At 38.4% G+C, this 26,971-nt stretch overlaps 1 protein-coding gene across 3 annotated transcripts in view; it reads right to left on the bottom strand.

Annotated features, from left to right (window-relative positions):
- Nucleotides 1-26,971, bottom strand: part of Maf1 (repressor of RNA polymerase III transcription Maf1) — a 107,723-nt gene that overhangs the window by 31,598 nt on the left and 49,154 nt on the right. Inside the window, exons 1-5 of one of the 3 annotated variants that reach the window (XM_067082769.1) lie at nt 18,087-18,636; nt 17,798-17,935; nt 16,584-16,658; nt 15,634-15,793; nt 5,211-5,346 (exon numbers count right to left, since the gene is read on the bottom strand). In XM_067082769.1, the coding sequence (XP_066938870.1) occupies nt 5,211-5,346; nt 15,634-15,793; nt 16,584-16,658; nt 17,798-17,913 (487 nt within the window). In that variant the 5' untranslated portion in view covers nt 17,914-17,935; nt 18,087-18,636. Of the gene's footprint in view, nt 1-5,210; nt 5,347-15,633; nt 15,794-16,583; nt 16,659-17,797; nt 17,936-18,086; nt 18,637-26,971 lie in introns of those variants that run through there. The other 2 variants (XM_067082766.1, XM_067082767.1) reach the window with 2 other exon arrangements.

The following is a 26,971-nucleotide window of genomic DNA, read 5'->3' on the forward strand; positions in this document are numbered from 1 at the left end:
TAAAAACACTTAGAACTGCCTATTTTGATAGTTCAAACACACATAAGAAAACTAAAAATACTTATACAGGTATTATCCTACTTAAGACAGGGTTAGGTTCCAAAAAAAAACCATTGTTTGTAGGAAAAAATGAATCTCGTATATAGCCTAGCCTACACTAGGGTATTCAATACCATGTATACATATATGGTAGCCTAGCCTACACTGTAAAGTCCATACATACACAGTACAGCATAGTAATTATTAATATCAGCTAATTCTGGAGGTTCATGCAGAGTGACTTATGATAATTCAATACAAAGAGAAATTGAATAACAAACAAGAATTAGCTTAGCCTACACTATGGTATATCGTATACATACACAGTAGCCTAGCCTACATTATACTGCACTCTATATTCACATATCGCATTATACAAACATCAACATAACGAATTTGCATCTTTTCCATGGATCTTTTAAAATGTTATGCCTTAATTCACTGTATCCAATAATATTGTATATATTCTTATACTGCTTTTGTATTATATAAATTGCGATCAATGTTTTGGTTTAGAAATCAATAATGCGCTAAGTTTATTTTGCTTAACTCAGTTCATAACACTTTTCTTGCTTCTAGTTAGCGTAAATGAATCTCTAGATACTTTATTTATATGGGCAAGTTATTTTTCGTCATATGAAGTGTTTTTAAGTCAAAATATAACTTAGACACGTCTCGTTGTGAAATTAATTTAGCTATTTTTTCATTAATAAATAAGTCGATGAAGTTGGTCTTTCGGGGCGTTCGTTTGTGTAATCAAGATTCCGTTCGCTATTTTCACTTGAATTCATCATAATACGAGTTTTGTGTATTTATCATTTATCGGAGTAAAAATAACAGTATTGTAATGTGTTGTTTTTACGCCGATAAACGATAAATGTGTAAAAGTCGTATTATGATGAAATCAAGTGAAAATAACGAACAGAATCTTTCATGCCCAGTAGTTTTGATTAAAATACTTTCTCTCTAATTTTAATTACAGTTGAGTTTCATCCATGTTGCTGATGCACGATAATTTATAGTCATTAGCAGCTTGAACATTGTTTTCTCAGCTTCAGCTACAACTTGCAGCTTAAATTTAGCAGTACAGTATATTTCCTTGCCGATCTTGTATCCATACCAAATAAGAGTATACAGTAATGTAAAAATATGTCAGTCCTATTCTACTTAATGTCATTTGCACTATAACTATGGCAACTGTGCATTACCGTATGATGGTTGAAATACAAGCAACATGGCTGTTGTTATCCAATTTGGTGATAAGCATAACAACAGTTTCTCGTTCAGTTGTTTATGGCTGTACACAATTACGCAAGAGTATAACATCACTAACAATACATTTATCATTCTCTTTTTAACTTTTTAACTGGAAGATGGGATAAAGAGATGGAGGAAAAGAAGGTGGTCCATTGTAATTTGTTCTCTCTCGCTGCCTGATTGTACGCTGCTGCCTGCACCAGCGGGAAATTTAAAAATATTTTCTAAACCTTGTCATAGTATTAATTGCTTACCCCATTGCCAAATCGAATTATCATAAGGCGAATTATTGTAACTAGAGAACTACCTGAGTATTTCAACAGTTTTATCACAAAAAGTGTATTTAGTCATGAAAATGTGATGAAAATACAGCAATCAGTGAATATTTCTCAGTGAAAAATACCGTGAATGGGCGAATTTTCAGTGAATAATGCGTATTTATGTTCCATAGAGAAATCCGCGAATAGGTGAGTCTGTGAATCATGAGACCGCAAATACGGGGGTTTACTGCATAGGCAGAAGTTGATCCCCATGAGATGGAGCCACTTCGCCAGAGGGGCGAGAACATGGATGAATACTTGAGGAACTGTAGGGAGGCCAAAGCACAGAGCCCAAACTTGGAGGACTCTGCCCTGGAACATGAACTTTAGGTACTTCCTGGAGTCTGGATGTACTGGGACATGAAAGTATGCATCCTGCATATCAATGGTCACCATCCAATCTCCCTGGCGAATGGATGACAGGACTGAATGATTCGTTTCCATCCTGAATTTTGTTGTCTGAACAAAGAAATTCAGGGCGCTGACGTCCAGGACAGGCCTCCAACCTCCCAATGACTTGGGGACGACAAACAGACGATTGTAGAAACCTTCCGTGCTTGTCTTCCACCACCTCTACAGCTCTCTTCCTGAGCAGGGAAGAGACCCCTTGTGACAGGGCCAAAAACCTCTCCGAGCCTACCGAGTAGGCTGTCAAGCTGATGCGGGAGGACACTAAAGGATGTTTCTCCCTGAACGGGATAGAATAGCCCTCTCTGAGGACTTACAAGACCCATGGCTCTACATCTCTGGCTTCCCATTTGCCTCAAAAAATGGAGATGCCTGGCTCCCACAGGAACAGAGAAGACAGGACCCTCACTTGCGAGAGGAGGGCTTAGCAGGTGACTTCTTGACGGGTCGAGCTGACCAAAGATTTGTGCATAGGCAGGGCTGAAACTTTGTTTTGCCACCTCAAAAGGGCTGCTCTTGAAGTGGGGAGACTGTTATTGCAATAAAGGAGACCGTAGGACCACGTCCCAATTCCTTGGGGCACTTGGTAGACTGTGTCAGCAGAACTTGAGTGGACTTCTTCTGTAACTCTGCTGCTACATGGTCCACTGTAGCACGAGGAAACAAACTAAAGCGGTCCAAGGGCGCAAAAAAGGAGAGTCAAGTTTTGGGAAGGAGTGAACCCTTTTGTGGTAAAAGAACACCATTGCCCCCTTTTCCTGAGAACTCCCACAGTAAATAAGGCAGCCAGTTCTTGGGAGCTATCCCTAATTGATAGCTCTCTAATTGCCTTATCTGCGCATGAGAGGACTCCCAGCCAGTCCAAAGAAAAAGTCTCTTGAAGAGTGGCGCAGTCTTCAATCTTCTTATCTAAGGCATCTACAGTCCAGTCTAAGAAACTGCAGATTTCGAAGACTTTGAATATGTCCTGAACTAAATGGTCCAGTTCTGAAGATGTCGACAAGATCTTGGCAGAGGAAAAACACTGACCTACGCATGGAATCAATCAAGCTGGAGAAGTCCCCTTGAAAGGAGGCAGAAACTCCCAAGGAAGGAGCTTCCCCAGTGGCATACAAAAGATACCTCCTTTTCAACAGGCGAGAAGGAGGGGTGCAAAACACAGCCTTGCCAAGATCCCTCCTCTCTATCAACCAACCCTCAATCCCAGATAAGGCTTTCTTTGATGAGGAGGAAAGGACCATCTTGGGCAGCCTGGAAGACTGCAGGCTGTTTCATCATAAATGCTGAGCTAGGAGACGTTGGGGTTGCTGGAGTGAAGAAGGTTGGGTAACAAAAATAAAAGTACTTCAAGAGAGATGCATAAGACGAAGGTTGCCCCTGCTCGATGTCTTCGTCATTAGATGAAATACGAGAAGGAACTAAGGCCAATGGATCCTGAGTCACTGTAGGAGGTTTCTGTAGGATCCAAAATACAGCCCAGACGGCGCTGCGGCATCTGGCGTCTGGAATGTGGCACCGAATGCTTGGCAGATGCTGGCGCCAAGTGGACAGATGGACGCACCAACAGAGATGGACGCGCGGGCACAGGAGACCACTCGGACACTGGACACTTGAACACTGGACGCTTAGACGCTCGGATCCCACTGGGTGCTTGGATCCCACTGGGCGCTTGAATCCCGCTAGGAGCTCGGATCCCACCGGGCGGGCACTTGAAATAATTCTTAAAGGAGGAAGCCTGCTTTGGCGCCAAATACTGGCACTCTACCACTGAAGGTGCAGGAGACAAATGACTGGAGCTGTCCCAGAAGCTACTGGTAGGTTTGGGACTCTGCTCCTGTTCTCTGGGCCACTTACAAGGAAGCGGAGAAGTGCGCTCAGCAGTGAATGTATGACTTTTCAATGACCTAGATGCACTAGGAAAGTGCCAACTACATCCATTGCCGGCAATGGAGTCCGAATCACTGAACAACAACGCATGCACTTCCAGCTGGACACCTTTCTGGTGGCTGTCCATGGAGTCCTGGAATCTACATACAACAGGCTCGGCTGAGGGGGCAACTGCCCGTGGGCAAACCCCACTGACCTCCCTTAGACCTCCGGTTTGCCTCCTCCCGGGTTTAGGGGAGTTGGACAGGGACCTTTGTCTAGGAGCATCGGTGGGACGAGTAGTCATCTCCTCCACTGAAACTACACTTGCACTGTGATCACTTGCACTCATCTTGTCCATGAGACCCTTGACTGAAGCCCCAATTTGGACTACAGTATTAACCAAAAGACTGAATTTCTGGTCTATCCTGGCTTCAAGGCTGGCGATGGCATTGGGTTTGGAAGGTTGGGAGTTAGGGAACAGAGTTGCTGGAAAAGTCGGAGGGCTGGTAATGGGGGAAAAATCAGTTAAAAGCATAGAAAGAATGGGTACATCAGGAGAAGAAACCTGGGTAGCAGAACCCCTAGCGTCAACCATCCTGTGAAAAAAAATCAAAACAAAAGCTGCTCAAACAACCAATGATCAGTCGGTGACCGGCAGAAATAAATTGAGCTCTTCAGCTGTGTTGTACCTATTCTTCCTCAAAATTGGCGAGGTGAGTTACCTACACCAAAACAACAGAAGCGCTACCGTGAATTTCAAAATTTAGGCTGCCGCAATAGTTAGAAACTAATAGCTACGTACTGTAGTTACTTGGTAAGTTATTACTTATATAAAAAAGCAAGACAAGCATCAAATAGGAATTAAGGCAGTAAGTGCAAAACACAGAAGACAGTGGAAGGACTTGTTAATAAAAAAAGGTAAAACTTAGTGTAAAAATATTGTTGATGATAATGGATACACAAATACATAACCTGGAAAATTATTAAAAACTTGTACCTTACTGGCTGTCGTTGCCATCCAAAACTACCAAATCCTTCCAGTTTTTCATGATCCTCAGACTGCAACAGATTAGTCAATCCTGATCCAGTGTTTGTGGCCCAAAATACTGTAGTAAAACCAGTTATAAGGACCAGACCATTTAGACCCTTAACTAGTTACACATGACACTGGCATTCAAGCAAAAACAGAATTCCTTTGTTTTCAGAGAAAAGCTCATATAATGCCTCTATGGCAACAAAGGATTCTTCTGTTTACAACTTTAGTGTGTATGTGTAGAAAGCAACACAGACATATACCTCAATGGCACCTGATCTTACCAGGATTATAACTGTAGATTTCTGTATCACGCAGGCAGATAGCATCATCTAAAGCTGCCCAAAGTGATGAAGCAACAGGTGAAAACTCAGAGCGAGCAACCGCCATCATTTGTCTTTCTACAGCTCTCATCACCCACTGGAAGACAAAAACATTAATTTATAGAAGAAAATCTTCATGAGTGATATATGCTTAAAGAAAATGGTAAAAGTAACAAAATTTTAGATAACTTCTATTTAGAAAAAAAAACTACTAAAAAGCCACTGTCTGCCATGTGGAATCAGACTGACCCCAGAAATATTTTTTAATTTTTCATTGAATAATTAAAACTAAACCATCATAGCCTGAGCAACATACTGTACTAAAAATTTACAATTTGCAACTTTGTGAATAATAATAATAAGCTGGAAGCTTTTCCACTCCAGGGAATAATAATAATAATAATAATAATAATAATAATAATAATAATAATAATAATAATATTATAATAATAATTATTATTATTATTTTATTAATTATTATTATTATTATTATTATTATTATTATTATTATTATATTAATTATTATCATTATTATTATTATTATTATTATTATTCAGAAGATGAACCCTACTCATAAGGAACAAGCCCACAAGGGCCACTGACTTGAAATTCAAGCTTCCAAAAAATGTGGTATTCATTAGAAAGAAGTAACAGAAGGTAAAGTAAAGGGAAATACAGAAAGAGGAGATCAGTTATTAGAAAAGCAGAGACGTATATCAATAAATAAATAAAAGTGTAAGTAAATTATCAACATACAAGAGAATTGCCTTAGGTAGTAATGCATTGCATCTTCAATTGAACTTCTGAAGTTGCAATTGCAAGACATCCTCAGGGAGGCTGTCCCACAGTCCTACAGTGTGAGAAATAAAGGACCCTGGAGCTGACAAGTTTGACAGCGGGGCACATTTACTGCATACTGGTGCTGCTGTTCAGCGAATCTTGTTGCTCGTCAAGAAAAGGGGATCAGGAATCAATTGTGTATGTGAAAGATCTCTGTTATAATACACCTTATGAAAAAGTGACAAACACGAGACAATCCGTCAATGGTCCAATTCACAACTGCTACAATTAGGAAATAATGGAAACCTCTCCACCATGAACCACTCTATCTAAAAGAGATAAATCTCTGGCACAAGCAGACATCCACACCAGAGAACAAAGGAAGAACAAATGACCTAAAACAAGTTGCATTCATTTTATTGCTGTAATAAATATATGACGCCTCACGAACAATACCTAACTTTCGTGCGGCATTTGCTAAAACTTTCATTAGATGTTTCTCAAAAGTAAGATGTGTCAAAAGTTACTCCTAGAATAGTTAAGGCTCCAGAACCAATCAGCAGAATCCCAGCCACCTGAAGGGGAGGATGGGGTAGAAAATCTGTACAAGATCTGTTAATCTATAGCAATTTCGTTTAATGGAGATCAGCCTCATACCCATCAACTACGCCATTTACTGATCCAGTACATGTCCCGTTTGAGGCTGAGGGCAGCTTCACTTCTCATAAATGAAGACTTTACTAAACCAACAAGTGTTGCATCATCGGCATACTGAACAATCTTCTCTTCCAGGCTGACAACCATATTACTGTACTTGTATACACTAAAAATAACAGTGGAGCAAGAACACTACCCTGTAGAACTCCAGACATAGGTCTTGGCAGAAATCAGTCTTTCAGTCCTCCATATGGTGTTCTTGGGTTGCATGTTCTCATCATAGATAGTTTGATACCCAATTAAAACATTTTTGATAGCGTAGCTGCTGTTCATCTCAAAAGCAGATACTGTACTCTCAAGGTACCCCTAGGGCTCCATAAGACAGACCAACCAGTCTCAAAAAAATTCTCTTATAGTTAGCCTAAAATCCCTGAATACTTAAAACCCTTCCAAAAACACTTAGAACTGTCTATTTTGATAGCTCAAACACAAAAGAAACTCTAAAAATGCTTACACCTGTATTAACCTACTTACGATGGGATTAGGTTCCAAAAAACCCATCGTTTGTTGGAAAAAATGTATCCCAAATATAGCCTAGCCTACACTAGGGTATTCAGTACCATGTATGCATATATGGTAGCCTAGCCTACACTACAAAGTATACTCTATACATATACGGTGTAATTATTAATATCAGCTAATTCTGGATGTTCATGCAGAGTGACTTATGATAATTCAATACAAAGAGAAACTGAATAACAAACAAGAATTAGCTTAGCCTACACTCAGGTATATCGTATACGTATACGGTAGCCTAGCCTACATTACACTGTACTCTATCCTCATATGTTAATATCGTATTATACAAACACCAACATAACGAATACAGTATGCATCTTTTCCATGAATCTTGTAAAATGTTATGCTTTACTTCTCTGTATCCAGTAATATTGTATACATTCTTATATTGCTTTTGTATCATCAGTTGCGATCATAACAATCAATGTTTTGGTTTGGAAAATGATTACACGGTAAGTTTATTTTGCCGAATTTAACTCAGTTCAGAGCACTTTTCTTGCTTCCAGTTAGCAAGGTTATTTTTCGTTATATATAGTGTTTTCAAGTTGAAATATAACTTAAATATGTCTCGTTGTGAAATTAATTTAGCTATTCTTTTCATTAATAGATGACACTGGCTGTCTGGGAGGCATGTTTGTTTTGTGTAAAAAAATCAAGATTCCATTTGCCATTTTCACTTGATTTCATCATAACATAAGCTTTCCGTATTTATCTTTTATCAGTGTAAAAACAGCAGTAATATGTGTTCTTTCATGCCCAGTAGTTTTGATTAAAATATTTTCTCTCCAATTTTATTTACGGTCGTTGTTAACACACGATAATTTATATCATTAGCAGCTTGAACATTGTCTTTTTAGTTTCAGCTACAACTTGCAGCTTAAATTTAGCAGCATATTTCCTTGCCCATCTTTTATCCATAGCAAATAAGGGTATAATGTAAAAATATATCAGTCTTATTCTACTTAACGTCATTTGTAGCATAACTATGGCAATTGTTTACTACCGTATGATGGTTGAAATACAAGCAAAACAGCCATTGTTATCCGATTCGGTTATAAGCAAAACAACACTTTCTTATTCAGTTGTTTATGGCTATATGCATTTATGCAAGAGTATAAGGTAATTTAGTCTCTCTCACTTCCTGATTCTACTTGAGCACTACTTGGGTACCTGAGTATTTTTAACAGTTTTATCATAAAAAGTGCATTTAGTCATGAAAATTATATGAAAATACTGTAATTTGTGAATATTTCTCAGTGAAAAATACCGCGAATGGGCGAATTTTCCGTGAATAGGCGAATTTTCCGTGAATAATGTGTATATATGTTCTATAGAAAAATCCGCGAATCGGTGAGTCCGTGAATCGTGAGAATGCAAATACGGGGGTTTACTGTAGTGCTCGTTGGTGCAATGATAGAATGTAAAGGACTCAAGACAAGAGACCTCTATCTCTGTCTACAGCGGTTACCTTGGCTCTTCCTTCATCCTTCACACACGTGGCAACAGCACATGTCGGCCATATTCCTCATTACTCACTTGGTCTGTGACAAGGAAAGAAGTCCCAGGGCTTCACTCTTGGATATTTTTCCTAAGGTCTTATTTCGGTCACCATCAAGGAATTCAACTACGAGGAAAGTTAAGGGCATAGGTTTCAAACACATTGAAAAAATTTAGTTCCTTAAAATTTTAACTGGTAGGATTATATTTGTTAAAGAGTAGAGCTGGTGGGTTTCCCACAAGGTGAGAAGTTAGGATCAGGCTGCTAGGCTATGTTAAAGTGCCGTGCTGGTGTTTTTCTTGTGTAACAATGCAACTTTTTAACAATAATGAAATAATATAAGGCAATTTTGTTATTGAAACTCATTAGTCAGTGACTTTTTTAACAATGATAGATAATTTGGACTTACCCAAAAACAGAAATTGTGTTAGCCTAACTTCCTGGTCACAAAATGTAACGTGATAGTAATTAATTCCTAATCATGCTTAACTTCTGAGCCTTGGCGTTTAGTAAAGGCTTTTTTTTCCTTTTCATAATTTGATGATCAATTTACTATTTTACTGTTACATTAGTCAGAAGATAAACCCTATTCATATGAAACAACCCCACAGGAGCCATTGATTAAAAATTTGAGCTTCCAAAGAATATAGTGTTCACTAGGAAGAAGTAAGAGGGGGGAAAGGGGAAATACAGAAAGATCTCGCTTCTGAAAAAAGAAAATAAATTAAATTAATAAATAGATAAAAATGTATTAAAATGCAAGGGGAACAGTATTAGGGTAGTAATGCATTGTATCTTCGCTTGGACTTTTGAAGTTCCAATTGCACGACATCCTCAGGGAGACTGTTCCATAGTCCAACAGTGTGAGGAATAAACGACCTCTGGAACAGACAAGTTTGACAGCAAGACACATTTACTGCATACTGGTACTGCCATTCAGAAAATATGGTTGCTCTTGGCAGGTACAAGAGATCAGGGATCAGTTAAGAATGTGAAAGATCTGTTAAAATAGAACTTATGAAAAACTGACAAACAAGATACCACCTGTAGATGGTCCTAGTCAAAACTGCAAGTATTAGGAAACAGAACCTCTCTATCTAAAAGACATAAATCTCTGGCAGAAGCAAACATCCATGCTAGAGAATAGTATTCTAGCAAAGGAAGGACAAATGCACTGATTTTATCACTGTTATAAATATATGAGGCCTTTTATACCGTGCCCTGTGGAACTCCTGACACAATAGGTCTTGGTTTACTAAAGATTCCATCAACAGCAACATGTTGCTACCTACATGTAAGGAAATCTTGAAGTAAACCTAAAACATGTCCACTCACTCCAAGATTCTGAAGTTTATAAGTGCCTTGTGATTTACTAGATCGAAAGCAACACTAAAATCTATTTCAGTTACTCTACACTCAAAATCCTTATCAAGGTTCTCTTGGAAATGGCATGTCAAATCTGAAAGAGTATCACAGGTACCCGACTGCTTTTGATATGCATATTAACTATCAGCAAACAATCCTTTAGATTCCATATACTTATACAGTGGCTTAAAAATAAGTTTTTTGCAACTCTGGAAAGCACAGGGAGAATAGAAATTGGCAAAATGCCAATTCTGTAAGAATAGGTTCAGGATGACAAGCATCAGGGAGAGGGACATCCTCAGCTGATTGCTTAGCTTCAAAAGCTTGATGAAGCAGTTCAGCTTTTTCATTTGGGCCAGTAATCAGTCTACCATCAGCTGTTAGTAGTGGAGGAATGGAAGATGAGCCTGACCCAAAGATAGATGATTCCAATTAGGTCCACCACAGAAGAGGCTCAGTAATTCCTTCAAGTTTCCTCTTTAAGGAATTATTGTAACTTCTCTCAGCTACATGATAGATTCTATTCACAGCATACTCAACAAAAATGGTGTAAGTTTCATGTGATTGATTTTGTCTCCATGTGCTATATTTAGTTTGTTTGTCATGGTAAGTTCTACATGTATCATCAGACCATGGCTAGTCATTTGTCCTGAATTTAATGACCTTCCTAGGGACATACATTATTAAAATAGCCATCAGCATTTCATTTAGCTTTTTCTTGGGATCTGGATCTGATATAGCATCTGAAATATTACGTGCCTCTGACATGCTTCAATAATGCGATCTCAATGGCGCACTGATTGGAAGTGCCTATATACTCACACACCTTGGACTTCACAAATTGGAACGTCTGTAAATATGAGGTCTAATCTATTATCAGAAATATGTGTGGGCTCCTCAATCAGCTGGACAAAATCGAAGGACACAAAGAACTCAAGAGTAGACCAACCATGTTGATCTGTGGAATTTGAATTAAGCCACTTGCTGTGCCTTGCATTGCAGTCTCCACAAATAATGAAGGAAGCTTCTGAAATCTGTGACTGAGCCATGCTAATCCTCTCCAAGAGACAGTCATATATAATTTAGAATCGTCGATATCTGGATTGTGGTAAACAGCAAATATGTACACAGCGTAGAACTTACTGAAAATCTTAAAACAAAGAATTTCATTACAACTACACTCTTAAGTTTTTTCTGGCTATATATAAGTCGTACGAACTTAGTGCATACAACCATACCCTACGCATGTGGGATGTTATGACTATAAATAAAATATGGGCCACCAAACCATGGGATTAAAAACTGAACCTTTGACTTGCTATTACTTACAAGTGTCTCAGATAAAAACATCAAATCATAGTTACAGGCACGACTCTGGAGATCAAGAAGATTTGACCTTAAACCCCAAATATGTGAGTAAGTACTCTGCAATTTTTCTTACAGTAAAAAGCAGCAGGCCCAGGGTTCAGATCAATGTCTCCCAAAAGAATTAAAATTAACAACGTAAAATTACTAGCAAAACTAGTAAACAGAATCATAACAACAGCAACATAATAAAAATCAACAGAACAATAAACAATAATAATGCAATCAACACCAACAGTATTTACATTATTTACAAAAATTACGTTGAAAGCATAGATAAACCCAACCAAATGTCATTCAGAAAACAATCAATCCGACAATACCAGTCACTATGGAGAGTGCATTTAGATTACCTCCAAGCTGAGAGCCAATTTAAATCTCTCTTGAAATGGTTCTACATTTTCTTATAGATCTTTTTGAGGACAAGTGCCTTGCTATTATATCATGGCATACAAGGCAGTATTGTCAGAACCCTTGCTTTATGGTCTTGGAGCTAATTCTAATATAGAAATTGTTACTTCCCTTTTCTGGTCTTTTGCATTGCAGAGACTGGCTCCTGCAAGGTTTCCCATTACCTGGTCCCTGAATAAGGTTCTTAAGACTCCTATCTTTCCTCAATTTAGTGGGCCCAATACAACTACGATTCATATGCTCCAAAATGCAGTATTCCTGACTGCTTTGGCATCAGGAGCTTGGATTAGTGAACTGGCCTCTCTTAGACAACTGGGCTCTCTTAGACAGAGATGTTACATCACTTATACATCTAGCCATCATTTACTATTGTCTCCTGGCCCATCATTCCTGCCAAGATTAAGAACCATTACACAAGAAAATCCCCTACTCTGATAAAGGAACTCAGTATTTCAGATAAAACATTATGCCCAGTTCAGGCACTCAAGGGTTACCTACATGTCACGGCAAACATACCAGAATGGTCCACTTTTCCTACACCCTAGCACAAACAAGCCACTCTCTCTACATGTGTTGAGAATTATTTTAGTGTCCCCCATTAAAAAGGCAGAAACTCACTCTTTACCTAAGTCACATAACATCCGGAAAGTAAGTACATTGTTGGCTTTCTCTGAAAATGTTTCTTTCGAAGAAGTCTCCAAGTGTACAGGGTGGTTATCCGAGGCAGTATTCCTGAAACACTATTGCCATGAGCTCAAGCAGATTCAAATACACTTTGTGTCAGTAGGTGGTGTGGTGAGTCTTTGCTCCATAGGCACTTTAGTAGAAAACCAGGGGCCTTCTTGATGTGGTGGTCATACTGAGATATTCCTGGGAAAGGCACAATAATCCTGCAGCTGGACCCAGTGTAAGTATTTAAGTAAGTCACCTTAGAACTGGAGGTAATAATACATATACTGTATAGGGTTTTGTGTCGTTTCCTGTTCTTTGTTGCCAAACCCTCCTGGGTCTCTGGAATAAAGAATAGCACCGATAACTTGTGATTTCACCGTGGACCGAAATTTTATATGGGTTGTTGGGACTTATTTATTAGGAGCTAAGCCATTTTGTCACCTGTCAAATTCTTTCGTAAGCTCCTTTTGAGGACAAACAGTGGCTACGCCATCATAAAAACAGGTTTTGACACAAGAAAAACCTTTTTTTGGTTGCCACTGTGAGTCTTCAAACCCACCCACTTTGCCCGGACAAAAAGGCACGGGACTGGGGTGAACATTTATCGTGCACAGACCTGGTGTAAGTAATACGGAAAATGGCCCACACACACGCTGTTGCTACACCTGTGTGAAGGATGAAGGACGAGCTGAGGTACCTACAGTAGACAGAGAGACATAGCCCTCCTGTCTTGATTCTTTTATATTCTGTCATGTCAACGAGCACTGTCCTGGCCGAGACCAGCTATAAGGGAATTCTTTTGGGATTGGCTGGCCTGTCTTATGGAGCCCTGAGGGGACCACGACAGTAACTTCTTTTGAGGATGAACAGTAGGATACCAAAATAGGGTTTTCCTATGTAAAAACCTGTTTTAAGAGTTATATGGCAGCTATTAAGTTGGATAAACTAAATATTGAATATTCACAAGTAGCACACAAACACAGAAAACTCTTGTTTAACAAATAAGGTGTCATGTTTGGCCTTGTACTGCTGACCACTATATTTTCAGCACTCACTTTGACAGTATGTTGTACATGGTGTTAACTCTTGAAATTCCAAAAATCACGTACTACACTGCTTTAATCTTCATTCTATGGTATAAGCATAAATTATGAAACCTTAACAGGTTTATTTTTCTTATAGCACCAGCTCATAATTGATGAATCAGGAATCGTGAAGATATCACGTGAAAAATGAGTGTGGCATGGATGATGGACGACTGCTCGTACCAAGAAGGTTTTAACCATTTAGTTGTGACAAATCTTGTGATGAAACAAAAGCCAAAGCAATTGAGGAATACAGTACAGTACAAGCCACTGCAATAACAGAAGTGACTTGTAATAAAGATGAAAGCTACAAGCAATAAATAATTCCTTTTCTCATATTCCTAACATCTGGGAAAGGGCTAGAAATACAAAGAAATATTGTATAATATGCTTGAAAATGCTTTATATGAGATGACCAACTATTCATAATGTTCATGCATCCCCTAACATTGTTTAAACCAGTTAGGACTACTGTACTAGGAAGCTAATTTGTATGAAGCCTTCTCATCTTTCTCAGCGGTCTGGCTAAAAACTTAAGAATAATACTGTACTGTACTTCTCTATCAAACCTAAGATTACTGAAACTTAAAATTAATACTATCATGGCATAAACATCCGATTTTACCCATTAAACAGAATTCTTACAAGTCAACTATTCAGATACTTTTGTAATTCAATAAGATATTTTTGTAATTCAATAAGATGAAGATTGTGTAAAAGGAATAAAATTACTACAAAGAGCTTTTTTTTTGTAAAACTAATAATCCAAAATTATTAAAAAGACATTTGATCATCAATTGTTAGAGCCATTTTTTAGTGTCCACTTATCATTAAATTATTCCCATTCCACTCCAGTCAAATGGTTTTTGTCCAGTCACTGTCAGTTGTCTTATAACTGACAAATGTCAAACCCTCTGAGAGCTAATTAAATTGGCTCGAAGGTTTGGTTAAAATACTTTTATAACCAACAATAAACTCATTGTTTACCAGTTTTGTTGTGACTAGAAATTTCCATTTTCTGATAACAATAGTCTTTTGGCATAATACAGCCATCTTGTCCATACGAAATAACACCAATACTACAAGGTAACTTTAATATTTTGCTAACCAAGTCATCTTTAAATTTTGAGAAATCCTCAAGTTTTTCATCCTAAAAAACCTGTTGCAATTCCACATCACGAGAGTCAAAAACTACAAGACCTAGAAATGCAATCCTATCAATAACAGGTCACCTGGAGGTATCAGCTAATTATTCTTTTCTCCTCTTATATCCTCTTGCAGCAAGAAATAATAATCACAAGACCTCCTCCACCATTCATGAGACCAAATCGCACACACTGTACATTAGGATATGTGCAAATGGATCTGGGAAAAATAGCATACATTGTGAAGCATCCACAGGAGGTTACATGAGTTTACATCACACTTAGTGTACATTGTACACCTGCCCCAATAAAAAATATACAGTAGGCCCATGAAGTTGGAAACTTGAAAAATGACAACACCACAGACTGTGACTAACATGCCAACACATAAGCAAATCAATTCAAGACCATCAAGCACAAAATCCCATCATAAAGGTTAAGCAATTACTGTACCTAATCAGCTGAAAGCTAATGAAGCACAGTCACCTATACTGTATACACGGGAGAAAAGTTACACTAAAAATGGATTACGACTTTTGCATATGAATGCAGTTCTTTACCAAAAGCTAAAATTCTCCAAACCAAACTGCAACACTGAGTGGTACCACACAAACTATGGAGCTACAAATGCTGGCTGTGCACTTCTTAACTTTATGCCCACAAGTACACTACAGGTTGGATACACCTGTTTTTGTAACTAGAGTTAAACACCAGTAACACAAACGCCTGGCAAAAACATTTGTGACCTTTGTAAAGATAAAAGTTTAAACTTGCATATGTAGAGCAGTTAGCATCATGAAACAAACAAGAAACAGACAGTTTCATACCTCAAGTGAAGGTTCCCTTGAAAATTCTTGGGATGATGCATTGCTGAAATCATAATCAGGATGGAACGCTGCATTCAAGGTGGAAATCAGGTAAAAGAGCGTCTTTCGATTTATCTTGTCTTCTAGTGGACTGTCCTCTCCCCCACTGCTTTGCGAACCCCTGAGAATAGAGCTTGAAACTGACAGCGGAGGCCAAGGAGGCACTCCGTTTGGGCAAATTTAGTATAAAATCATTTGTGAAGGTACAGCCTTTTACTTTCTAAAGTAAAAAGTTAATGACAAACTACTGCTTTAACCATGTGTCAGTGCAGCAAGACAGAAAAACATTTCCTCTGAATAATATCTATTCATTCTTGAATTCTAATAAGACTTATCTGGCATCTACACCATAACTAAAATTGTTTCATTATACTTCAGACTGCAAGGCATCAACTAAAATAAGAAAATATCCAACATAAAATTGTGTGTTATTGTTACTAATATATTCTTCATTCCTTTCAGTTAGTAGCTAGAAAAATAGAAAATAAAAGACAATTTAGACTAATCTTGTACCTCAACTTCTCTACTGACATCAGCTGCTTCTAATTCCCATGATATTCTCTCAACTAAAAACCTGTAACATCTCAATAAGCTGTGGTGCCGTTTGCCGTCAATGCTTCCTCCCCTGGCCTTACCACCATGGTTAAACCTGCCAGAGGGGCGAAAGCCACACTGGCCTGCTGCTCTCTCCATATTAAAATAAAACTCTACATCCAATTCTGTAACCAATTAATTTTATGCAAATCACAGAAATACCTGTACTATATCTGAATTATCACTCAAAGTTAATTGTAGTAATTACAAATGTTAACAATGTTTTTCAAACAAACTCTTTGTACTGTTCTTGGTTACCAATTTGCATGACTTCTAAGAAACACAAAACTACATTTACCCAGTTAACATTCATTTACCTGCTTAGCAGCTTACGTGTAAGACATAAAATGCAACTCCTTTCTTGTAAATTTTCCTTCTTTTTCAAATACAAGCTGGAAATAAAATTTAATGGCATTGAATTCTCAGCTTTCAAAACTATATTAATAAACCTGAATTTTTTCCTTTTTTAGTTTTTCTCTTTCATTACCAATTTGAGGTATCTTACAATAAGTTTCAGAGGTAACTTAAAAAACACTAATATTCATGCACTGTACGTATGCACAAAACTGAAAATGAAATATCATTTGATAGTTGAAATTACAGTGCTTCAGAAATCTAAAAAAAATTAGACACTTCAATCACAACAAGAGTTTAAGACAGTATTTAATGTGTTCATTTCTTTCTTACCAGCACTATTCATATCGATGAAACCCTCAAAATGACAAGCAGCATCTTCACAAAATGGAAACTTCACAAATACTAAACTGACCTAATGATGTTGCAGCCAACTTCAGCCATTTACGAACTAAATACAATTTCTGGAGGTGGTGGTTTAATCCTGAGATACTGTACATGCTGGCAGTGTTTTATCCTAAGAAACTTGCTGACAAGAACCCATATCAAGTTGGGTATGAAAAACTATACTGTACAGTTCTAGTACCCAGAGTAACAATAATACAGCTAAATTGGCACAAGTGTGTGTTAAGTCATCAGAGACGTCACATTAGTCCCGTCATGACCCAAACCCAACGCCCTCCGGTGGCTTCGCCCAGGGGATTCATTAGCATCCACGTTGCCACTGGTCCACCCACTATGAGGTCGCACCCACTTCGGACCAGACTGACCTAACCAGCCCTATAAATGCTGTAACTAGCATAATGATACCTTCCCACTAAAAACAATAACTTTTAGTACTCTGATGAATATTCAAAATGCTAAGGCTGCTCTACCTAAGCCACCACAATACAGTACCAAACATGAAAAAACTGTAATGAAAACTGTCGAGTGACTAAACTGTACCGTAACAAGTTTCTTAATGCTTAATACAGGAATATAAATTAAAAGGTATTTATAATGGATAAAATGTTCCACAGCATATGAATGACTGTTTGCTCTGTAATTTTTAGTCCCAGCAGTACTATACATGCATATACGGTACAGTAACAATAACTACATGACAATATTTACAACGTACAATTTGAAGGCTTTGCAACACCATATTCATTTTTGAAAATTAATTTCTTCTACATACTTCAAATTATGTGGAGATGCTCCAAACACAGATTGCGGGGGAGAAAGTGCCTGAAGATCATTTACTCCAGAGAAACTATGAAACCGCTTGTAGAGCGCCTTTTCCTGTCCCACCATTTTGCACGAATAACTTTCCAACCTGTGAACAAATACGGATACCTTTATTAGTGTACAAGAAAATACAAAAATACACTGCTTATTTTAAAATAACTTCTTTCATTCCGTGGTCCACGATACATTCATTTAAAACAATTCCCAAGGTGCTTTCATATTTTGGCCTTCATTCTTACCTGTTAATTATTAAGTGTAGCAGATTCTGAAGAATTGCTGTCCAGTCCTATAATTGTTTTTAAACACTTTCTAATGCCCTTTTTTCTTACTCTATATGCACATTACAGTACAGTAAAATTTTCAACTCAACTGTACATCCACCAAATTTGTTTTGTTTCAATTTCCTCTATATTCATATAAAACTAGCAAACGATGCATGGTCAAAAAAGGTGTATAAATAAAACTAGCGGACTACAGTAGTTTGTACTGTGGTGGTTTGCTTACATAGAGGGAATATATAAGACAGCATAAAAACATAATAAAATTGCTCAAGTGAGACATAGAGTTACTCCTCCTTCCTCACACAACAAGTGCCATATGGACGAATGGTAGAAATATGAGATTCACTTTTTATCAAGACAGCACAAGAAAGCACGCAAAACCTCAGCGCTCAATGACATAATATATGTACTTTGGTGTGATGTCATTTGGCTGTAGCTCTGCACTGATATGAGTAAAACCTATGGAGTTTTCAGTTTCAACGCAAGGTTCCATTCCTTATTCTCATGCCTAGAAGAAGAACGAGAAAATTACAACAGTTATTGTTATCTGAAGGAAATATAATAACTACAGTAGAGTGTGAATTACTCAGCAGACTACATAAAATGAGATAAAGTATCAGTATCTTAATCCATTATCATCTTTATCTCAACTGGAACACCTTCATATAAAACATTTTAATCGGGCATGAACATCAGGACAAAAACAAGGAGCACTGAGATTACTGTTTTCCTCATTCCCAAACAGTAAACTCGCATAGAATTAACATTCAGCACAAGAAATACTATCCTATTAAATGAACAAAAAAAATCAACTACAGACAAGAAACTAAAATACCAAGTCCTAAGCTGCATTCTTCTCTCAATTCGAATACAGTATCTCAAACTCACGTGATAAAACAAAACATTGGGAGACAAACTTTGCCAACTGGCCACCGACTTGCAGTATGTACGCAGGTACGGTACTCTGGCACACAAGTCAAGTAGTACAATATAAACTCTCTCTCTCTCTCTCTCTCTCTCTCTCTCTCTCTCTCTCTCTCTTCATGCAAATGTCTCAACTCCATCTCGTTACAATACATTAACTACACCTAGTTGTAACTTTACATACAAAATATCTGAACCCCGCCAAGTTGATTTGCTAAGGAGCAAAATGAATTAGGGCAATGAGGCAAATGCAAATAAGAGAAAATGATACTGGCTGCTTAGCATCAAGTCAGCTTAATACAACAACAACAAAAACACTACAATCTGTTCGACTGTGAACCCGACAAATGTGGAAAATTTCAACGGCCAAATGCTAGTTCTGGCTGCGTTCAGTCACAAACCTTGATCATTTGTCTCAAAGTCTCACATATAAAATCTTAAAGCCTTGTATCTATCTGACATTTCTTGCAACAGTGCACTGCTTGTGTATATCTGACACCATAAGTATTTCAAACGTCCAAAGTTACACGAGAAAGCATAAAACCCTGATGGCATAGTCATGATTACTTTCGAAGTTCTTCCAATAAAGAAATAAGATTTCAAAGAATTATACGTATGCTATGCTGTTTGCCTTGCTCAAATTTTGCTATTGTATGTAACATTTGAAAGTTAACGCTAAGTAGAACAATTCAAATAAAGTTATAACTGTACAGGTCCAAATTTTCCATTATAAAGAATTAATGAAGTGTCAAAACATCAGATGTTATCTAACACGAGAATGAGCTTTAAGCTGCACGAACCTCAGCCTCAAACACAATAGAACTTCTAAAACTTGACACACTTTGTTTTTTATATAAAAAGCAATTTGGCAAGACTTCAGTCATCCACTGCAAGTCGTGGACTTGTCAAAGTACTGTAAATAGACCACCTATGGATAATACGCAAAAGAGATAAAGGAAAAAAACCATAAAGCTAACAACGCAATAGAAACCTTGGAAAATACCAAACATAGGAGAAAAATGTGATAAACATCGAAAGTTAAAAACATTATGTTATAGATCAAAAGGTAAATATTTACAATCAAAATCATACGCCACCACCCCCTAGAAAAATTCTTATTGCAGAAATTTTATTGACAAGGAACACTTAGAACGTTTAAAACGCGCTATAAATAACGAACTGAAAGGAAGGCAGCGTTCATACGGTACATCACTCTTCGTGTATCCTTGAAAATGATGCCAAGATGGCCTCTTACAGTGGGAGGAAAAAAACCTGAAGTTTGGATGACGGCCAAGCCATTCTTGGACTCAATCCTACATCAGTTGGTAGGCTGGCAGTATCAACAATAGTCAGTTAAGCAAATGCTGAGTAACTTTGGTCTTCTACAGCAGTCTAAAATGAACAGCGTTCTTGTGACTTGATCCACTCTTTCGGCAAATACAGTCAGCGACACAACCTAAGCACTGACAAAACGGCAAAGTTTGGGTGTCTTGAATCAACAGACTATGAGCATAAAATAATGATCATAAACAAATTTTGCCCTTGATAAAGGTTTAATTTATACAATCAAATTATTTATTAATATTTAAGGGATTCCTTAATTCGATGAATTTTACAAACAGTAGTGCTACAACAACCCCCTCAACGACTCAACATAGAACACTAAAGAACTGACCACCTCGCACGACGCACTAGGGAAACTGGGTACAGGCAAAAAACTCAAACTTCTACTTGCACATGCATGCCCGTGCGTGCGCAAAGAAGTCAAGCAAAGATATTCGTTACAAAAACAAATGATTCTTTTTGTTGTTCTTCGACCCTAGACAGAAAAGACATTATTATTGGAATGTGGCAAGTAGGGACGATCACACGAAGCGCGACCTTCCTCTTCTTTCCGGGCTTCAAACAGGCTTAGTGCATAAATTCTCATGACACAGTAACATTAGCGCATCCATTCATCGGCCCCTCGCCTCCCCCAAACCCACGAAAAAGGCGGTAAAATATTTAATGGAGGATAGAGATCGTAAGTTCAGACCTTCGGGCCGCACGTGATTACAGTCCGTTAGTCCGAAGGCCCGATAGTCCGAAGGTCCGATAGTCGTAGGTCTAAGCCGGCATTCCGAGGCAAGCGCCCCCCACCCCCGCCTGATTAATCCCCCCGCCTCCATGGCTAATACGGCAAAATTGTAACCAGTAAACACCCCTAGGGTACGTTATGTTGGTATTTTTATGGGTGTTTACTGGTTACAATTTTGCCGTATTAGCTATGGAGGGGTGGGGGGCTGATTACAGTCCGTCGGACTATCGGGCCCTCTGACTTTCGGACTATCGGACCTTCGGACTATCGGGCCTTCGGACTATAGGGCGGTCACCCCGCACGTACCGTCCCCAAAGGCGTAACGGGAGGAAAACCTCAAAGCAGTTGCACTATGAATCAATTGTTAGGAGAGGGGGGGGATAGAAAGATGGAAGAAAGAGAATACGAACGGAGTTACAGTAAAAGGAATGAAAAGGGTTGCAGCTAGGGGCCGAAGGGTCGCTGCAAAGAACCTTGAGTAATACCTACAGTGCACCGCATAAGGTGCACCGACGGCGCTGACCCCCTACGAAGATAAACAGTGAAACACGTCCAAGTGTAAGATGACCACATCCCAGCAAAACAAATAAAAAGGAGGAATGCCTTTTTTCTGCTACATTAGAGCAGTAACATTAACCCTTGAACCTATGATTCTGTAATCAAACAATTACTGTATACAGTACAACCTTGCTATTACTCTAAAATAAAATATAACATCACATTTTCCCAATACTTTCTTCATAACTATTCTGCACATCCAGAATTAATGTCTACCTATTCACGGAAATGTTTTCCTACTACTCTTTTATTTTAGAGTAATAGCAAGGTTGTACTGTGTACAGTAATTGTTTGATTACAGAATCATAGGTTCAAGGGTTAATGTTACTGCTCTAATGTAGCAGAAAAAAGGCATTCCTCCTTTTTATTTGTTTTGCTGGGATGTGGTCATCTTACACTTGGACGCGTTTCACTGTTTATCTTCGTAGGGGGTCAGCGCCGTTGGTGCACCTCATGCGGTGCACTGTAGGTATTACTCAAGGTTCTTTGCAGCGACCCTTCGGCCCCTAGCTGCAACCCTTTTCATTCCTTTTTACTGTAACTCCGTTCGTATTCTCTTTCTTTCATCTTTCTATCCCGCCCCCCTCTCCTAACAATTGATTCATAGTGCAACTGCTTTGAGGGTTTCCCCCCGTTACACTAACTGTGACTTCCATTGATACGATTATCATTTTCATATTAACGAACAACCCTGGCTCGTTTCCCGGTAACCTTACAGTCATTTTCCTGAAACTCGTGGCAACAACAATTCATAAACAATCAACCCTTTCAGAATACAGCTACTGTACAAGGCATGGCTTCCAATCTCCCCGTCACCTTATGAACATCAACACCCTATAAACCTTGCGCTCAACATGATTTATAAAAACTTGTTTGAAAACACAACGAAGATAGCAGTGGCTGCTCTCTCTCTCTCTCTCTCTCTCTCTCTCTCTCTCTCTCTCTCTCTCTCTCTCAAAAAAAAAAAAAAAAAAAGCTGCAACGCCAGAAAGAAGTTGCGTCAGGAGGTAGCGGGCCAAACAACACCGTTTAACCTTTGAACTGAGGTGAACTTGAAAAACATCCCGAAAGCTCGCAGAAGTTCTCAACTTTGAATGCATGAAGTCTGCTAAACATTTACAGGTATCGTACATGTGTGTTGTATGTTTATGCTTATCTATGTATTTAGTTATATTTTTTACACTGATTACTGCTGTTATAAAATGTGGGACAACATCTATGTACCATAACTGAACAAAAAACAGCGCAGAATCACAAAAGAACACATAAAGATGCCTATGGGTGTGTTCCATAAACAAATGCTGCATTTTATGAAACACAGGTTACATCGGGAATTAGTGGTTAAAAATGGGTTTATGCAGCTCTAGTTTCCCCTGAAGCCAAGGAAAGTTAACGCCTTACACCCGATGCCACTGAGACATGGCTATTGGAATTCCACAGTTCGATTCCGAACCAGTAGACACTGGTAATTCACTGACAATAAGCCTTCTGGCCAAATTAAAAGAGAAACTAAAAGGGAACTAAATAATAGACGAAAATATCCAGGCAGCAATCTTAGGCTAGTTTATACTAGGCTTCACAGCGCGCTTCATAAGTCACCTCTACCAGCACAATATGCCCGCCCACCTTGGTGATGCATCGTGCTGGGAAGCGCGTTTTGCCTCTACAGTACACGGTTGAGCTATATCAGGTTAACCGATTTGTTTACCAAAATTCAAGCGATCTGCGCACTACGTCACGAGTCCTTCAATGAGCTGCCAGTTTCCTGTAGCGAGTTGTCAGTTTCTTTTTTCTTATATATACATATACAGTACTTGCATATATGTACGTATGTATGTATGCATGTAGCTCAACCGTGCTACTGTACACTACCTGTGTGGTGCGACCGGCAGTCCGGCAGCAATATCTTCCTGACAACCACGACGAGCAGTGACGAGGAAGAATTTGCCTGTGCTGCCGTTGTTGTAGCACAAATGTTTGATCAAATGCACAACTGTGATAAGAAAAGGAGGAAATTGGCGAACGGTTGGCTTCTACAGCGAAGGAACAAAGGAAATTATGGAAGTACCTTCAATGAGCTTTCAGGAGAACGGGCTACTTTCAAAAAATACCCGAGAATATCTCTGCCAACATTTTATCTGCTTCTGGAGAAGGTAACTTCTTTAATCGAGAAAGAGGACACTCATCTTCGTGCCAGCATTCCAGCAGGAGCCCGACTGGAAGCTACACTTTTATTCCTAATTTCAGGATTATCTCACTCATCTGTTCCAGCTCCTGATTTTTTTTTTATTCCCGTTCCGCTTTTTGTTCAGGCTTGTACTGGCCACGTAGCGTTGTGGATTTTCTTTTTTATATCTTCTGTTATTTTGTCGTTAATCTTAATCATGTCCTCCCTTAGTTTCTTCATTGCGGTGTCACGCAAACCTCAATTTTTATATGCTTTTAATTTAGCACTCCATAAACATGGATAATATGATAAGGCTATCAGATAACGAATTTCTTCTCGTTTCCATTCCATGGAGTTACAGTAAAATACAGTACTACACGATAATAGCTGAGATGTGAGCAGTCGTCGGCTGAATGAGTCGTGTTGCAGCCATCAAGCCAAGCTTGATGGGTTGGTTTGTGCTCCGTGCGTCCTGATTCCTGAAGAGTAGATAAGTGGACGGGGCTAACTAGAATATGGGAGGAGTTGGTGATGAGTTTTACGTATGCAGCGCGCTGTGAAGCCTAGTGTAAAACGAGCCTTTACATCCAGTGTCAGTCACTTTCAAAACATGCACTAAGTGCTCTGTCATTCAATTCACTGGAGAAAAACCAATATAAAGGGAGAGGTGTATTTCCCAGGGCAAATTCACTCTAAAACTTTCAAACCGGCCCTAAACTGTATCAAATGCGGACATTCTAAACTATCAAATACGGACATTTCAAGCTGAAATCCCAGTTTCTAGGACTTAGTTTTAAACGTATCAACTATCGTAATACATGCATACCAATAGCCGTGGATCGTAAATAATTACCACGGAACGGTACTCAATACACATTCTAAAATGAGCATATTCTTTGAGGGGGGGGGGAATGACATTTCTTCCCGTAACAAAACAAAAACTTCTGAATACACAGCGAACATTCTTCACCACACGACGCATGAATCACCAAATGTCAGCCTGTTTCTACAAAGAGAATAGAATGTAGAAAGAATAGAATATAAAATTTAAGCCAAGCGCTGGGACCTATGAGGTCACTGAGCGCTGAAACGAAAATTGAGAGTAGAAAGGTTAGAAAGGCGTAACAGGAGGAAAACCTCGCAGTTGCATTATGAATCGACTGTTAAGAGAGGGTGGAAAGTACGATGGAAGAAAGAGAATATGAAAAGAGGTATGGTACAAATAATGAAAGGGATTTGCAGCTAGGGGCCAAAGGGACTCTGCAAAGAACCCTATGTAATGCCCACAGTGCACCGAATGAGGTGCACTGACGACAATACCCCCTACGGATTCTATTGATTGGTCCCTACAAAGAGCAATCAATAGGAGAATTGGTATCGACAAAACACATCAAGTGACAAAGTCGATAACCACTTTATAGGAGACCACTAAACAAACATTACTTGCTTATTCTTCGAGAACGCGATGAAGTACAGTAGTTAGGCAATGAATAAGTCATTCGTAGGATATATACCGTGTATGTGTGTATATATATGTGTATATATATATATATATGTAACACCATTTGAAACAGATAAAATATTCCGTGTAGGAATATCATGTAACATGCCGATTGGTCTGTCTTCAGAAGGCGAAGAGGGGGGGGGGGGGGTTCGGCTCTCACTCCACTCCCTGGCACTCACTCCGCCCTTAGGCCCCACACCCCTTCTCTCTCAACAGCGAATCTTTTGCTGTTCCATCTCATGCATTTTTTTTCCTCTCTCACTCTCTCTCTCTCTCTCGCATTCCACATCAAAGAAATGAAATGGTTCGTATAAGGAAAACGCAATCTTTCCTACAAAATAGATTTATTATTTAAAGCAACCCAACAAGTAATGAATAAACAAAGCAAAGATTAAAATGCATCATAAATGAAACTGTCAAGTAAGAAAACATCTAACTCAAGATTTAGTCTCAGTCCAACTAAAAATCTGATTATGGCTAATAGCCTGCAAATTCAAAAATTCTCACATATTCCATTATAGACTTTGTAAAGTCTAGTCTCAAGTCTCCCACATAAAATAATAGACATTGTGTGTGTGTGTGTGTGTGTGTGTGTGTGTGTAGAATCTACTGGTCACTTTTACCAGATACATATGTAATTGTAATAGCCACAATGCCCTTTAACTTCTCGAATTCTTCGCGATTTTTTTATCTTACGGCTTTGTAGCGACATGCATATCTAAAAAAGCACGAAGAATTCGAGAAGTTAAGAGGGCACTGTGGTTATTACAATTACAGGTAGATACAGATATATATATATATATATATATATATATATATATATATATATATATATATATATATATATATATATATGTGTGTGTGTGTGTGTGTGTGTGTGTATATATAGTATATATATATATATTATAAATATAAATATATACTGTATATTATTTATATAAATTATATATACTGTTTATATATATATACAGTATATATATATATATATATATATATATATATATATATATATATATATATATATATATATTTGAACGAATGGGCTAAAGGGAAGCTCACGACATTTTCAATTAATTTCTTACATATTCTTCTATCTATTCCTGAATTAGCATGCCGTTTATAATAAAAAAAAAGTCCCAAACCACATCTAAGCCATGGCAGACCACTGCTTTATATTGTTGCTTATGACACCTAAACAGAGCCAAAGGGAATCAAAATGTAACGTGAATTTTCCATCCAACGAACGAATTCTGATATTCCTCTATAACCCAAAATGATGAAGCAGGAGAGACGGATATGAGCTGAAGGAGTGACACGTCTCGTCTCGACGAATCGGCACTCCCCTCAAAGCTACATGAGCGGGGAAATACGCGGGTGCAACTTGGAAGAGGAAACAATTACAGTCTCTCTCCTTCTGAAGCAAATAAGAGCTGGCAGCTATAAAAGGAAAAAGTTTGACCGGCATGTACTTCGCTACTTGTACACTGTGAGTTCACTTACACTCGTGAACGGAAATTTCGCATACGTCACTCGACTGCGCTTATTCTTTCAAAAATAGAAAACAGTTTCTAAAATCGGTTTACGTCATTTTGACCACAGCCGGAAAAATAAAA

This window comes from Macrobrachium rosenbergii, chromosome 39, assembly GCF_040412425.1.
Source record: "Macrobrachium rosenbergii isolate ZJJX-2024 chromosome 39, ASM4041242v1, whole genome shotgun sequence".
Classification (NCBI taxonomy): Eukaryota; Metazoa; Arthropoda; class Malacostraca; order Decapoda; family Palaemonidae; genus Macrobrachium; species Macrobrachium rosenbergii.